The sequence below is a fragment of the Cetorhinus maximus genome, chromosome 23, assembly GCF_964194155.1.
Source record: "Cetorhinus maximus chromosome 23, sCetMax3.hap1.1, whole genome shotgun sequence".
In the NCBI taxonomy this organism is placed as follows: domain Eukaryota; kingdom Metazoa; phylum Chordata; class Chondrichthyes; order Lamniformes; family Cetorhinidae; genus Cetorhinus; species Cetorhinus maximus.
The window spans coordinates 52,253,310-52,269,008 of record NC_135901.1 but is presented as its reverse complement, the minus strand read 5'-3'; the positions used below and the strand labels follow the sequence as shown (position 1 = coordinate 52,269,008).

Here is a 15,699-nt window from a genome sequence, read left to right as displayed (position 1 = left end):
GGCTTGAGCCCACGACCCTAAAATTAAGAACCGTCTGCTCTACTGACTAAGCCATGCATGATGCAGTTGTTTCACGTGCTTCCAACCCAACTGGAAATCAAAGAGTGAGAATGAAAAAGGAAGAGAAGTGAGGGGTTTTGTAGATCCCACAGGAAAGAGACTCCAGGATCAGTTCATTGTGACAGTTCACACAGCAACAAGAAAACAACATTCCTTGAGGTGGGCCAAAACCGGGCGGCAGGAGTGGGAGCGCCGAATAATAGCACGTTTAGCTCAAACACAGAAGACTTGTTCAACCAATAACAGTATCGAATGTGTTAGACATGAACACGAAGTGAACAGTGAGGTGAAATAGTGCCACAAACTGCGGATGTACAGCTTCCAATTTCCAAAACCCACCAAGGAATCAATGCGGCTCCTCTGAAACTTTCAAGGCAAATATTTATCCTTTATAAGGTTCCGTTCCCAGAACTATACACAGTCCTCCAGGTGTGACCTAACCAGGGCCTTGTATAGCTGTAGCAAACCTTTCCCTCTTTTCTATAACAGCCTCTGTAACAGGTTGAACAGCAAGAGGAATTAGATTGTCCATATCGACAGGGGAAAATAAGGAGATGCTTGGTCAGAATAAAATTCCTTTGCAAATTCCATTTCAAATGAACTTCATTTTTTTTTGAAAGCTGTTTAAGAAGCCCCAGCCTAAGCCTTCATGTCATTGGGTCAGGGGAACTTTGTTAATGTTCACACACTGAGCATGGACACGGCAGAAGCTCCTGCACCTCTTTCAATATTGTTTTTCTTCACTCAGAGTTTTCAAAAAGGAATTCGAAAATGAATTGAAAGTGTCAAACATCATGGTTATGTAGAAAGAAAACGAAATTGAGACTAATTGGAAAGAACATTGTAAAAAGTTGTTATTGATTAGAAGGGCTGAATGGTCTCCTCACGTGCTATGTCATTTTATGATAACATTATCAGATTAATTTGACGACAGCATTTCTAAATCTGCCACCTGAATTCCATTTCCGTAAATCAAAGACCCAACGTGCTGCTGCAGGACCTCACAGTTTAACATGATGTGTAGGTGCCTCTGGCTCTGTCAGGTATTGTTCTGTAGTGGAGTGGTTATCACATGTGAAAGGTCCCCGCTTTGAAACTGGGCAGAAATATTATCAAAATATGTTAATTTAATGGGAAGCAAATATCCAAAACTACACGTTTGATGCTAAATATTAAGGGAATACAGTGTCTCACAGCCACGTGTCCTGTTCATCCGTCAATCAACGTCACAAAAACACATCATCCGCTCATTATGACGTTGCTGGTTGTGAGAGTTTGCTGAGCGCTAATTGGCTGCCGCGTTTTCTATATCACAACAATGGCGACACTTCAAAATGTCCTTCATTGCCTGGAAAGCGCTTTGAGACGCCCGCTGGTCGGGAAAAGCGCTATAAGCATTGACCAGAAGGCAGGGCTGGAAGGTACTATATTCAACAAACGTGATTGAACAGATTGTGGTAATTTTTCTGCCCGATTTCGAACCACTTGTTAGGCAAACGTAATAACCACTACACTAAATGCAAGTCTGTCTTTCTTTAATTATCTTAAATTCCAGTCCTCTGGCTAGTGACCCCCGTCAGTGGAAACAGTCTCTCCCTATCTGCTCCATCAAACCGCCCCATCCCCGTTGCCCCCCACCCCCATCATTTTGAGCCGCTCCATGAATTCTCCATTTAACCGACATTGCTCTAAAGAGAACAAGCCCGGTCTCTATAATCTCTCCACAAAACTGAATTTCCTCATCCCTGGACAAGATGCAAGGCGGAGGATTGAGACGAGATTTTGGAAAATATTGTCAGTTGGCAGGTAAGAAAATGGAAAAGGAACCAAACCAGAAAACCCAGTCTCCAGCTTTGTGAATCTTAAGAAACTCTTTGTGAACCGGAATCAGAGGAGAATGAAGGGTGAACTGTCCGACTGACCAGAGACAGTCAAGGCACCTTTCCCTTCTTAAGACGCTGGAACATTGACTCTGATGTTCTCAGTGAAATTAACTGATCTGAGACTTTGAAAGGATTCTCGTTACTGCACATCAGGAATTCAAACCTAATATCGGCTTCAGGACAATCAGAATACTTGGTAACAGACAAGACAGCGAAAGACTCAAAGGGAGACGGCACCGGTTGTACGAGAGCTGGTTCCCGGTGACATGGATGTGTCTGCAGTGGGTGGGATCAGACTGTTTTCATGTATCCACAATGAATGTCCCACTCTTTTATTTGGGAAGAGTAAAACTGAGAAAGAATAATTGTCACTCCAGTCGCGGCAATCTGAAGCTTTCACTCGCTGAGCCATTGGTTTAGGATATTTTATAGAGGATATGTTACCTCGTCACGTCTCTGTGGCGCAATTGGTCAGCACGTTCGGCTGTTAACTGAAAGGTTGGTGGTTCGAGACCACTCAGGGACGAAGCTGTCACTGTTTTCCCCCCGTCATTACTCATTAACGCTCTGGTTTGTTTCGGGCCTCTGAAACCACAAGAAAATCCTCCCACCCCCACCCACAAGTTGCAAACTCGGCTCCCACATCAAGCTTTGTTATGGACATTCATTTCTGATATGACAAAGAAAATGAACGATCATGTACCCCCATCTAATTTAATACAGATCTATGAGGCTATTGGATTGAAACAAACCCATCAATTAGTCGCTCCACGGTAACTGAGACAGGAAAAAGTAGCAATATTCCAGCCCCATACTCTCCAATCACCCGCTGCCAGCAGAAACATATTCTTATTTTGCTGAATGTTATCTTCAGAAATGCTGAAGAGCGAATCTAATGTGGCTGCAAGATGTAGCATTCAGATCACATTCAACAACAAACAGGAATGGGATCGATGCAACTTTTCCACACAGTTGGGTGACAATGTTTTTCACGAGCATCGAATGGAGTAATTTGCACACGCGAAATGAGCGGGGTAACCACAAGGTTACAGAACCATTTCCCTGCCTGGATCCCAATGGAGCTGTCTGGAATGTTAAACGGTGACGTCATGCAGCAGCACTTTGGGTCTTTGTTTTGAAGAAATTGAATTCGGCTGTTCTCATTAGAAATGCTGGAGACAGACTGATCAACAATGTCATCATCAAATGGCACAGCGCGGCAAGAGGACCTTCCGCACATTTTATTTATACCAGCTTTTTACGAAAATCTTGCCAATTAATCCCAAATTCCTTCTCTCTTTCCATGGATCAGAATTTTCTCCCTTTCAACCATTGCCAAATTCCCCTTTGTAGAAGGAGTTTCTGCAGAATCCATGCACTTTGCCTTAATGAATAGTTCCCTTACCCAATGAAATTAAGAGTTGGACTAGGGTTCCTTCTCCAGTTTTCGATACAAGTATAAGCTATTTATGCAATTCCTTTCATGGTGAACTTTCAAAAGATGTTTATTCTGATCAGACATGTCCTCAGTATTTCCTCAGTCATGATGACTATGAAACTATCATTGATTGCCATACAAACCCATGTGGTTCACCAGTCCTTTAGGGAATTCAATCGGCCGTCCTTACCTGGTCTGACCTGCATGTGACTCCAGACGCACAATGGATGTGGTTGATTCTCAACTGCCCTCTGAAATGCTTTAACAAGTTACACAGTTGAAGGGCAATTCAGGATGGGCAACAAATGCTGGCCAGCGATGCTCATGAAAGAATGAAGATCCATGATGAAGCGCGATACAAAGTGATTTTCTACCATCTCTCCCACTCCCTCATGTTCAATCATTGTATCAGTTGCATCTATCTTTAGGATGACGCTAGTCTTTGGATCACACTGGTCGTCATCTTTCAGTCAGTAATTAACTGTGAATTTGCATTTGTAAACTCATTAATTTCTGTTGTCAACTAAAGAAACTGCTAGTTTTTGTGCCTAGTCAGTTTCATCCCTCTTGATTTTGGAGCGGGGAGGGGTGGGGGGGGGGTGGGGGCGGGGGGTGGCTTTTTGCGGCTTGGCGAAGGGCAGATTTAATGTGGCGGTGAGATACTATATTCAATTAATATTCAACAACAAATGTGAATTATGAAACTTTCCCTCACACTTAGATGTGTAAATCTCGATAATGTTTCTACCCATTTCCAGACAGGGGACCTTTTGCGTGTACGTAGTAACCACTGCACTACAGAAACAATGGGCAGAACCACATGGACTGACTTAGAATATCAAACCATGCAGTCTTACTGCACTTCCGAACCCTGTTTTGTGGAAGTACAATTCGGCTGAAAAACATAACCATGCGGCAGAGAAATTGACTTGACATTAGAATCATAAAATGACACAGCACATCAACAGGTTATTCAACACTTCACACACGTGTGAACTATCTTATTGCAATTCGTCTGACTTATTGTCTCTTTCTTACAACCATGCCTTTTGGAGAAAATCAGTCAAAGCCTGGGGAAGTGCCAATGTCACATGGCTGTGAGATAATGTATTCAGCTATTATTTGGCAACAAACGGGAATTGTGCAACTTCTCACAATTAAATGGCTCAATTTTAATAATGTTTCCGTCAGTTTTCGAACCAGCGACCTAGCACATGTGAAGTGAACGTGAAACCACTACTTGTTTCTCTAATCATTTATAGGATATGGACATCGCTGGCCAGGTCACTACACCACAGAAACAAGTTGTGAGAAAAAGCCAAAGGGACTTGTATGGAATGTCAAACTGTGTAGACATGCTGCACTGCAAGATCCTGTTTTACAGGTATTGAATTGGAGTGGGACATTTTGGAATGCTGCAGAGAAATTGATCTAATTGTAAATTTACACAGCTCATTAGGAGGCCTTTCGACCCATCGGGTGTGTGCTTTCTTCCACTTAGTTCCAATATCATTCTCTTCCTTCATAACCCTGCAGTTTTATTTTCCATTTCAAATAATTGCCCAATTCCCTTTTGAAAACTCTGATTGAAGAAAACCAATATTGAAAGAGGTGCAGGAGCTTCTGCAGTGTCCATGCTCAGTGTGTGAAAATTAACAAAGTTTCCCTGACCCAATTATATGGAGAGTTGTGCTGGGGATTCATATATGGTCTTCGAAATAAAAAGAAATAATTACAATAAAGAGTACTCCTTATTCGATATCTACAATCTAATTCCTCTTGCTGTACAACCTGTTACAGAGGCTGTTATGCAAAAGAGGCTTACTGCAGATACACGAAGCCCTGCTTAGATCGAACCTGGAGGACTGTGTGTAGTTCTGGGAACGGCACCTTTTCAAGGATCAATATTGTTTTGCAGCATTGTCCAACCAATCGCCCATTTTCCCACGGAACTTGGTTTCATCAGCTAAACCACAGGCTCCAGCAAGAGTTGAACTCGCGACCCCTGGTCTACTAGACCAGTGCTCTAACCACTGAGCTATGGAGCCAACTGCTCAATCAAATGCCCGGAAAGTCAACCATATTCAGTGGACGAGGACCAGGATGACATTTCAGGTAGAAGACATTTGATCGACCTGGAAATGTCTGAGAGGGAGAACAGGAAGTTAAAAGATGCGACATGAAAGTGGCAGAATTTGATGTGTGTCAGTTACTTTCAGTGATGAATTTCTGCCATGTGTCGCCTTGTCAGTTTCACAGGAGCCGCAGGGATGAAGTTGGTGACATGTGGTTGAAATGAGGAATAATGGGAACTGTAGTCAGCAGGATTCAAACCGACAGGGGGAGACACCAGTGGATTTCAAATCCATCACCTTAAACATTGAGTTATGACCAACAGCTCCTCCGAGTTCAAAGGTGTTCTTATCAAATCAGAGATGGCGAAAAAGTAAGTCACTCGGCCCATCGCGCCTGTGCTGGCTCTTTGGAAGAACAACTCACCCGATTCCACACACTCGAATTTCCCCCGCAGCCATTTATATTTGTATTGCCTCTCCCCGTTCTTCCTGTCAAAATAAAGGAGCATTAAACCAGAATCTCCTCTTGCTCACCTAAAGGAACTTCCTAAAGTGCCTGAAAGGGGGAATGTGACTGAAACTGTGGCAGCGCTGGGATTCGGACTAACTCCTCTTTTCACAAAAAAACAAGTATCAGTTGGAACTCGCTGGGTGACAGCAGAGGTGGCAATTTTTGTTATTTATTTTATTTTGTTTGCTACTGAAGGACCCAGTGACAGCCCGGAACTGCGTGACAATGAATGATGTTCCAGTTAACAGCAATCGCTGTTGTCATTGGCTGAGGAAGTCGTTTGTGTTCGATATAAACATGTAATTTTGTGGGGGAAACGTGTCTCTGGTGAGCGAGGACTGGAATGAGAATAAAAGGCACAGGTAGCACAGATCAGCCGGTTGTGAGGTTTGCAAACAGTTTCTCTGGTGCAGTGGTGATTAGGAATTGGCGCTTTCGCTGCTGCGGTTCTATATATACTTTTTGACATAAACATAATTGATTTATGCAATTGATTTCATAGCGAATTTAAAACAACACATTTTTTCTTATCAAGATACCCTTGCTATTTCTGTGCTGATATCTACAATCTGATTCAATGTGCTCTACAAACGGCAGAGCTGGATTCAGGTTCCAGTCTCTGGCGGAGTGGGTCCGAATCCCGCGGCTGCCAAACTTTCAGATGCTTCCCCCTTTCTGGCACTTTAGGAATTCTGTTTGGGTGGACAAGGGGCAACTCCAGTTTAATGCCGGGCGGGTGGCGGGGGGTGGGGAGAGCGTGCGGATTGCGGTCCTTGATTTTGTTTGGAAGAACGAGGAGAGGCAATACAAATATAAATTGCTGTGGGGGAAAGGAGGGTGCGTGGAATTGGTTGAGTTGCTCTTCCAGAGAGCCAGCACGGACACAATGGGCCGAGTGACTTATTTTGCCACCATCTCTGATTTGATATGAGTGTGCATGGACTATGGATATGCTGTTAGTCGTGTACGAGTGTTTGAAGCGATGGTTTCAAGATCTATCGGGCTTCCCAATGTAGGTTGCAATCCTGCTGACTGCGGCTCTTATTATTCCCGATTTTAACCAGGTACCAACAGGATTAATTATCGGGTAAATAGAATAAAACAAAAACACCCGCGCTTTCTTATTTAAATTAATCTGTATGGATTCGCGAAATCTGCAGTCACAAATGGAACAAAGTGAGCCAGTTGGTGACATCCTTTCTTTCTGGGTGTTTGTCTCTCCTCAGGCCTCTGTCACTCTCGGTGTATATGTCTGTGTGTGTTCCTCTGTCTGTGTCAATGTAGTTCCGTTCCCCATTTTTCACAATCCATACTTCATTCACCTTAGTTGTGTGGCTTCATATTAAAATCGTAGAGAGAAAATAAAAATAAATTTAAAAGATTGAAGAGGAATTTTTTTCTGTATTTTTTTTGAGTGGAAACTGTTCAGTTACTAAGTGTCTATGTTACAAAGTGGAAGGTGATTGAAATTTTCACCGAGCAACATTTAAACAGACATTCACCGGGTCCTTATGATCGAGTGTTTAAGGAAATGGACGCTGGAGAGAGATAATTTGTAAATACAAATAGCCCAAACTCATATCCCTCGGACATTAGGAACTGGATTTCTTCTCGAAGTTTTTCCACGTGTGACATTTGCAGCTCTGATGTGAAACTTCAACTCTTACTCCTCTGATTCGGGCGGAGCTGTTGTGCGTTTTGGTTTTCAATCAATAAGTAAATCAGGCCTGTTTTAACAGTTTGTACCAGATCAATAAATCTTCATTCTCTGACCAGGAAACGATCCTGGACCGCGGCAGCACAAGGGCCGAATCCTCACCTCTAAATCACGAGGACAGCTATCTCTAAGTCTTGCAACGTGCTTTATCTGAGCCACATTTGTCATTTCTTCAGACAATTTCACCAGAGACAATTTTTTCCTACAGAATTTTGTGTTTAACTAGAACTCAAACGACATCTTCAGCGAATGGCACCCATTCTTTTTAAGGGGTGAGCTCAGTGGAGGATTGGCACCAATAAACTGTCGTTCAACTGATCTGATTCCAAATCCCGTGCCAGAAATAACAAGAAAACCCCCTGAAATTGCTCAGTGTCTTGACTTCAAAAGCGTTGGATAGAATGTAAGAAAGTACATTCCCCAATAGTGTGCAATAAAATGTCGGAATGATAGTGAAAGAAGCAACCGTGATGCTGGATAAGATAAAATTATAGACAGTTCCAGCAAAGAAAGAGGCCATTCGGCCTGGCGCGCTGCTTTCAAAGGGCAGTTGTGATTGATTAGCCAGGAGTGATATTTGTGTCAGTGTAAACAGTCGGCAGTGAAATCTCCCACATTACCGCGGCAGACATTCATCACAGAAAGCAACTGACACACATCAAGTTCTGGCGCTTTCATGTCACATCTTTTAACTCCCTGTCCTCCCTCTCAGACATCTCCAGCCGATCAAATATAATCCACGTGGAACGTTATCCTGTTCCCCTTTCCATTTATTATGGGGACTTACTGTACCAGGTGGTAGTGTTCCCATCCATCTGCTGCCATTGACCTTCTAAATGGTAGTGGTCGTGGGTTTGGAAAGTGCAGTCGAAGGAGCCTTGATGAGTTCCTACAGTGCATCTTCTAGATGGTACACACTACTGCTACTGTGCGTCGGTGGTGGAGGGAGTGAATGGCGAAGGTGATAGGTGAGGTGTCAACAAGTGGGCTACTTTGTGCTGGATGGTGTCGAGCTGGAGCCAACAGTGTGTTGCTGGAGCCGCGCTCACCCAAGCAAGTGGAGACGTCTGAATTGAGCCTTGTAGGTGCTGGGCGAGTTTGGGGATTCAATAGGTGAATTACTCTCCGCAGCATTCTCCGTGCCCGTCTTACCAAAGAAATAGTTGGTAGGACATGAATTTCTTAACAAGAGCACACAACAGAATATACCACCGACGAATATTTACGGTATTAGGCGATCTGTAGTTACAGTTTGAATAAGAGAGAATAAAAACAAACGGAAACATTCTGGTGAAGATAAATCGTTTATCCTTGTGGAATGATGCAGCATGATTTGTTTTCTCACACACATACAGAACAGGCGATGTCTCAAATGTAATTCTGTGGCTGTAATGAAAATTATTATCAGGAGCTGCGCAGAACAAAGAGTCAATGGGAAACCTCTAGTTTTAGGCCAAAGTCAGAGGCCCATTTCGAGCTCGACGTCCACCTTATAGAGACACAGCTAGTGCAGTAACAACAGAGACAGAGCCTGGTGTGGTAATTACTGAGACAGGACCTAGAGCAATTTAAGCAGAGACATTACTAGCGCAGTAATAATAGAAACAGCATCTAATGTTACTTAAGCAAAGACGGGGACGAGTGCTATATTAACATAGACAAGGACTACTGCTGTAATATCGGAGATGGGTCTAGTGCAGTAGTTACTGATACAGGGCCTGGATCAATATCAAGAGAAATAGGGTAGTCATTACAGGCACAGGACATAGAATAATTGCTTCCTAGAGAGAGTCTAAGGCCGTAATAACCGAGACTGCCTCCAGTGTAAGAGAGACAGACATTATTTCGTGGAGTAAAAACAGAGACAGGGAGAGTGGAATAGAAGCAGAGACAGAGGTACAAAGACAAAGTCTCTGCAAAGGCAGGATCCATTTTAATTAAAAAGGCAGAACAGCTCGAGTGTGATACAGGCTGATACAGAGTCTAATGTAACTTGTTCTGAAATATGGTCTAGCGGAATATAAGTGCAGATATGATTCAGTGTATTATAAGCAGGGCCGCGATCTAGTGGAATATAAGTGAGACAGTGCAGAGTGCAGTAATAATTGAGACAGGATCTTGTGTAATACGAACCAGTCTAGTGTAGTGATAAGACAGACCGGATCCAGTGTAAGAAAACTGATACAGGGTCTAGTGGAGCTTCACATAATTCAGGGCTCTTTATAATATAAATTGACGCAGTGTCTGGTGAATTAAATACCGGCAAAGGTACGAGATTAATAAAAACAGAGACATGGACAAGTACAGCAATAAGAGAGTAATGGTTTAGGGCAATAACAACAGGAACAGGGAAGTATGATATGAATGGAAGCATGTATTGGTGCAGCATTAACAGACAGGGTCAAGTTTGATAGACACGTGGCAGGTTCTACTGGAGTAATAGCTGAGGCAGGGTCTTGTGAAATGCAACGAAAAACATGTTCTAGTTTTCTATAACCAGAGACAAGCTCTAGTGCAGTGCCATCTGGGGCATGGCTTATTGTAACTTTAGCCAAGACCTGCTTCAGTGCAGTCGTGACTGAGATAGTGCCAACGGTATGGTGCCCTAGTCCAGTATAGAAACAACTGAGAGATGACCTTCGCTAATATGATAAGAGACATGTTCTAGTGTAATAGAAATATAAACGGCGTCTAATTTAATATGAACAGAGACAGTGCCAAGTGCACTAATAATTGAGACAGCGCCTGCTTGATGTGATGTGAACAATCACGGTTTCACTGCCACCTACTGGTCAAACTTTGCTACTGCAGGTGTTGTGAAAATGTCGAATCAATTTACTGTTTCTGATATCAATGGTTAAAATCAGAAATAATGGAAAACGTAGTCGGCAGGATTTGAACCTGCGCGGGGTAACCCCAATGGATTTCAAATCCATCGCCTTAACCACTCGGCCACGACTACAGACCTGGACAGTGAAATATATATATTTCATATATGAAATCATAGAATAGTTACAGCAGAGAAAGAGGGCCTTCTTCCTGCCCTGTCACTGCCACAACCCAACCTTTTCCCCATAACCCTGCAATTTATACTGTCCCTTCTCGTTCTCCCTCCCAAACTGGGAATGAAAGAGTGAGAATGAGAGAGGAAGAGAAGTGATGGGTTTTGTCGATCCCAGGGAAAAAGACTCCGGGGACAGTTCATTGTGACAGTTCACACAGCAACAAGAAAACAACATTCCCTGAGGAGGGCCAGCAGTGGGAGCGTGTTTAGTTCAAACACAGAAGACTTGTTCAGCCAATAACAGCATCGAGTGTCTTAGACATGAACATGAAGTGAGGTGAAACAGTGTAATAGCTTCTTTACCCAAAGAGTGGTGGGAATGTGGAACCCGTTGCCACAGGGAGTGGTTGAAATGAATAGTACAGATACATTTAAGAGGAAACTAGGCAAGTATTTAAGGGAGAAGGGAATAAATAGTTACAATTGTAGATTTAAATGAAGGGAAATTGGAGGAGGCTGAGGTGGATCATAAACCCCGGAGCGGACTGGTTGGACCAAATTCCCATTTCTGTTTCCTCCATCCTGTGAGAATAATACCAGATTCTGCCGCCTCTCCACATGATTGAAATAGCTTATCCCTGACACAGTTCATGTGAATACTGCCCGTAACCTCTCCAAAGACTTGACATCTTTCCCAAAGTGTGAACATAATATTTCAGCTGAGGTTCAATAAATGATTTACAAAGATTCAGCATCATCAGTTTGCTTTTGAACTCCAAGCCTCCATTAATGAAGCCAAGGACAACATGAGCTATTTTTAAAGAAAGCAGAGAGATCAGCTTGCCCTGCTACCTTCGAAGATTTATGTACACGTCACTCTATCCCTCTACTCAGTTCTCCACCAAACAACCTTTCACAGCCCGTGTGTGTTTTTTTCCTTCACCTCCTCGTTCCGAACACTGTCCACAAGCCTTGCAGAATGTTTCGTCCACTCCAATTTTGCCATTTCCTCGCTTCAGACCCGCTTCACCAGGGATAAGTTTGTCCTACAAAATGGCGCGTTTACTTGGAACAGGAAGGGCTTGTTCAATGGCAATTGTTCAGCCAATGAGGACAACGGTTTCTGGGAGCTGGAACACGAAATCGACAGTGAGGTGAAATAGTCTCACAAGCTGCTCCTGTGTAAATTTCAATTTCCAAAACCCACCAACCTCTTCACTGCGGGTCCTGTAAACATTACAAGGGAGCACACGGCAGACATTCATCACTGAAAGTAACTGGCACACATCAAATAATAAACAATTTCATGTCGCATCTGTTTCTGCTTCTGTCCCTGCTTCGCCTTCAGCTCCCTCTGCCCATCCAGCTCCCAGGTCAATTAGCTGCTTGATGCAGACACAGTCAGTTCATGAACCCAAGCTTTCCCTGGAAAGCAGGGACAGAGAATGGAAGTCCCAAAGCTTCCGGAAGGGATGGGTTTGCAGATGACAGTGTAAAGATAAAACATGATCTATCTTCCTGGTTCTCTCACATATTGATTACATGAAAAGGACACAAGGGCAATCCACTGACTGTTTAAATGTTGCTCAGTGAAAATTTCAATCATCCTCCGCTGTGTAACATTCGGGCACTGAGTCAACAAGCAGTCTGCACTCAAAAATAAACACAGGAAGTGGCAATCATATCTTGCAACATTAAAACCTGTTCATTTCCCTGTACCATTTACCACGAAGGTACATAACAAAAGTGAACAAATTTTGCGCTGGGAAAAATGTGTTCATCCCTCGGTGAACTAAACCACACTGACACACACAGAGGAGCACAAACAGACATATACACCGAGAGGGACAGAGGCCTAAAGAGAGACAAACACCCATGTCACCAACTTGGCTCAGTTTTCTTCCATTTCTGGCGATTTGGTGAATACTTTCAGATGAACGGAAATGAAAGAGCGCGCAAGTGAAGCGGAAAAAAAACACGGGAGTATTTGGAAGCTTCTGATTTCATTTCACCAGCAATTAGCTGTCGAGACAACGGATAGGACCAACAGGGAAGCAGCGCAGTCGGCAGGAGTCGAACCTGCGTGGGGAAACCACAATGGATTTCAAATCCATCGCCTTAACCACTCGGCCACGACTACTAAAGGAGCATGAATGTTTTTGAGCTAAAATTGCAGAATGGTTACAGTGGGAAAAGCTGGCACTTGGCTCCACCCACTTCCGGTCACCCTGCAATTTTTATCGTCTCTCCTCGTTCTTCCTACCAAAATAAAGCACCGCAGGCGTCAGCTGCCCCGAGCGCATCCCAATGGATTTTCGAAAAAGACAAACTACTTGAAATTTCGATCGCAGTGGGATTTGAACCCACGCTTCATAAGACACTAAAATCCGCGTTTCATAAAACGCTACAACCGAATTTCAGGGCCTTGGGCCGCTCGGACACGCACCTACAGAGCAAACAGAAGCACCGTAACCATCGCCTTGAGTGGTATCAGCGCTGAATTAGACCATAACAAATAGGAGGAGGAATGGAACCATTTTCCCCCTGGAGCCCCTCATAATATTACATAATGACAGCTAATGTTACACCACAGATAGAGGCCATTCGGCCGGGGTCATTGAAATATAGGATTTAGCAGCAGGAGGAGGCCATTCGGCCCTTTGCGACTGCTCCACCATTCAATAAGCTCATGGCTGATCAGGTTGTGGTCTCAACTCCACATTTTTGTTTGCCCCAAACCCCCATAACCCCTTCTCGATCAAAAAGCTGTCTAATTCTGCCTTGAATAAATTCGGTGACCCAGCCTCCACTGCTTTCTGGGGAAAATAATTCCACAGGCTAACGGCCCTCGACGGGAGAAAAAATCTTCTCATCTCCGTCTGAAAAGGGAGGCCTCTTACTCTTCTGGAAAATAACTGACCTGGTCCCACTCGCCCAACTTTTCCCCGAAGACCTGCATTTTCTGTCCAATTCTCTTTTGAAATCCTCGACTGTATCTGCCTCCCCCACACTCTCAGGCCGTGCATTCCAGATCCTAACCACTCGCTGATTAACAAAGAAACCCCTTTAAAACTGTACACTTTATGTGATGTTACCTCTCCTCATTCTTCCAACCAACAGGAAACACTTCACTCTCCCTTACAGTGAATTTCAGGTACGTTTTAAGAGTTTACACGAGGAATTCCTGTGCATTTAGACAGTTCACACAGAGGCAAGAAATAAGGTTTTCCCTGACTGGGAATTGAACATGGGCTGCGAGCGATGAAAGTACCAAACCCTCCATACGGAACTGTCCGACTTCCAGTGAAGCCAATGGCAGTTTTTGCTCAGAAACCAGCGGCTGTGATATTAACAAAGTGGGATGGAAAGAGACTCAGTTTGAGCGGTGACACTGCCGGAGGAATGGGGAGCTGGGGATCACCCATGAAAACAGCAAAGCTTTAAAAAAGAGCCGGCGCCCAACGTGGGGCTCGAACCCACGACCCTGAGATTAAGAGTCTCATGCTCTACCGACTGAGCTAGCCGGGCACACACGGTACTTGCTTCCTACGCAAAAATTCAGAGAGATCAATATTGTTTTCCACCTGGAGCCTCAGCTTGTTCTGAATTTCAAAGTGTCGAAGGTAATCGAGCGACAAAAGCCCCAAGGTTACAATACATTCCTCTCAATCATCAATAACATCATTGACATCTTCCTCTTCTTAGCTGCACCTCCTTCCAAACATTGCAAACTCCACTTGCATCGTTCATCCTGATATTTTTCTCTTTGACATTTTAATATGAAGCTGCACTACTAATGTGAGTTAAGTTTGTGATGATGAATGTGTGTTCGCCCCTCGGGGAACTGAACCACATTAACACACACAGAGCAACGCACACAGACACTTACACCGAGAGTGACGGAAGCCAAAGGAGAGACAAACACACAGAAAGCAAGGTTGTCACCAACTTGGACAATTATTGTTCCATTTCAGGGGCAAAATGTATTGAATGTTTGTAGATGAACAGAAGTAAGAAACACCGTGGGTTTGGGTGGTTTTTTTTTCCATTTAACAGCCAATTTATTCTGCAGACAGTTTATGTCAATCAGGAATGAGAAGAAGGGGAGTTGGCAGGATTGGAACCATGTAGAAAAACGCCTTAAGCACTCGGCCAGAACAACTGTGTAAAGGCTGCATGTTGTTTGTTTAAAATAATAGAATGAATACAGGGAGTCCCAGTGAAAGAAGGTCTTCCAGTCCGTGCCATTGCCTCATCTTTTCCCAGTCACCCTGGGATTTACACTGTCTCTCCTCATTCTTCCAACTGAAATACAACACGGCACAGCTCAGCTGCTCCTTTAGCGCACGGAGAATTTTTGGGAAGCGCCTCAAATAACCAACCACCAGAAAGTTTGGCAGCGGTGAGAGTGAAGCTCAAGTCAGCAGCGAGATCGAAACCTGAACCAGCAGCTGAGCCCGCTCGGCCTCACTACCACATTCAGATTAGACACAAACATTGTCTTCACCAACATTGACACTGAATTAGAACATTAAAAAATTATCATCAGGAATTGGCCATTCGAGCATCTTCAGCTACTGAATAAGATCATGTGAAAACTTCAATCATCATCCACTTTGTAACATCCGTACGTCCAGTTACTGAACAGTCTCCACTCAAAGAAATATCCAGTTGCATCTTTTAAAACTGCTTTTTTTTCTCTCTGTACCATCTTAATATGAAGCTACAGGACTAACATGAATAAAAACGAGAGACTGAACCACATTGACACACACACAGAAATTCACAAATGTGCACGTTGTTAAGATTTGAAATTGTGAATATTTTTGCCATGTCCTTCAATAAGCAGAAAGTGGAGCTGTGATCAGCTTATAGCTCAGAAGATGTACAGCAAGTATGTATATAACAGGCTGATGCTCACAGTGCTTGTTGGGGCTCGGTGAGCTGCATCTGACGATTGAAACCATTTAAATGTCATTCAACGAATCCGGTTCCAAATTCTGTGCTAGAA

General features: G+C 43.6%; 1 protein-coding gene and 5 non-coding genes across 6 annotated transcripts in view; 1 reads left to right on the top strand and 5 right to left on the bottom strand.

The window, feature by feature from the left end:
- Positions 1-2,395: 2,395 nt before the first annotated feature.
- Positions 2,396-2,469, top strand: trnan-guu (transfer RNA asparagine (anticodon GUU)). Its single transcript has one exon. It is a non-coding gene; the product is annotated as a tRNA-Asn (tRNA).
- A 2,887-nt stretch (positions 2,470-5,356) lies between these two features.
- Positions 5,357-5,429, bottom strand: trnat-agu (transfer RNA threonine (anticodon AGU)). The gene has a single exon. It is a non-coding gene; the product is annotated as a tRNA-Thr (tRNA).
- A 10-nt stretch (positions 5,430-5,439) lies between these two features.
- LOC144698035 (uncharacterized) overlaps positions 5,440-15,699 on the bottom strand; it is a 113,265-nt gene continuing 103,005 nt past the window's right edge. Inside the window, exon 6 of the mRNA XM_078569973.1 lies at positions 5,440-5,526. Within this exon, the coding sequence (XP_078426099.1) occupies positions 5,440-5,526 (87 nt within the window). The remainder of the gene's footprint in view (positions 5,527-15,699) is intronic.
- On the bottom strand, positions 10,565-10,646 carry trnas-uga (transfer RNA serine (anticodon UGA)). The gene has a single exon. It is a non-coding gene; the product is annotated as a tRNA-Ser (tRNA).
- trnas-uga (transfer RNA serine (anticodon UGA)) lies at positions 12,747-12,828 on the bottom strand. Its single transcript has one exon. It is a non-coding gene; the product is annotated as a tRNA-Ser (tRNA).
- trnak-cuu (transfer RNA lysine (anticodon CUU)) lies at positions 14,144-14,216 on the bottom strand. Its single transcript has one exon. It is a non-coding gene; the product is annotated as a tRNA-Lys (tRNA).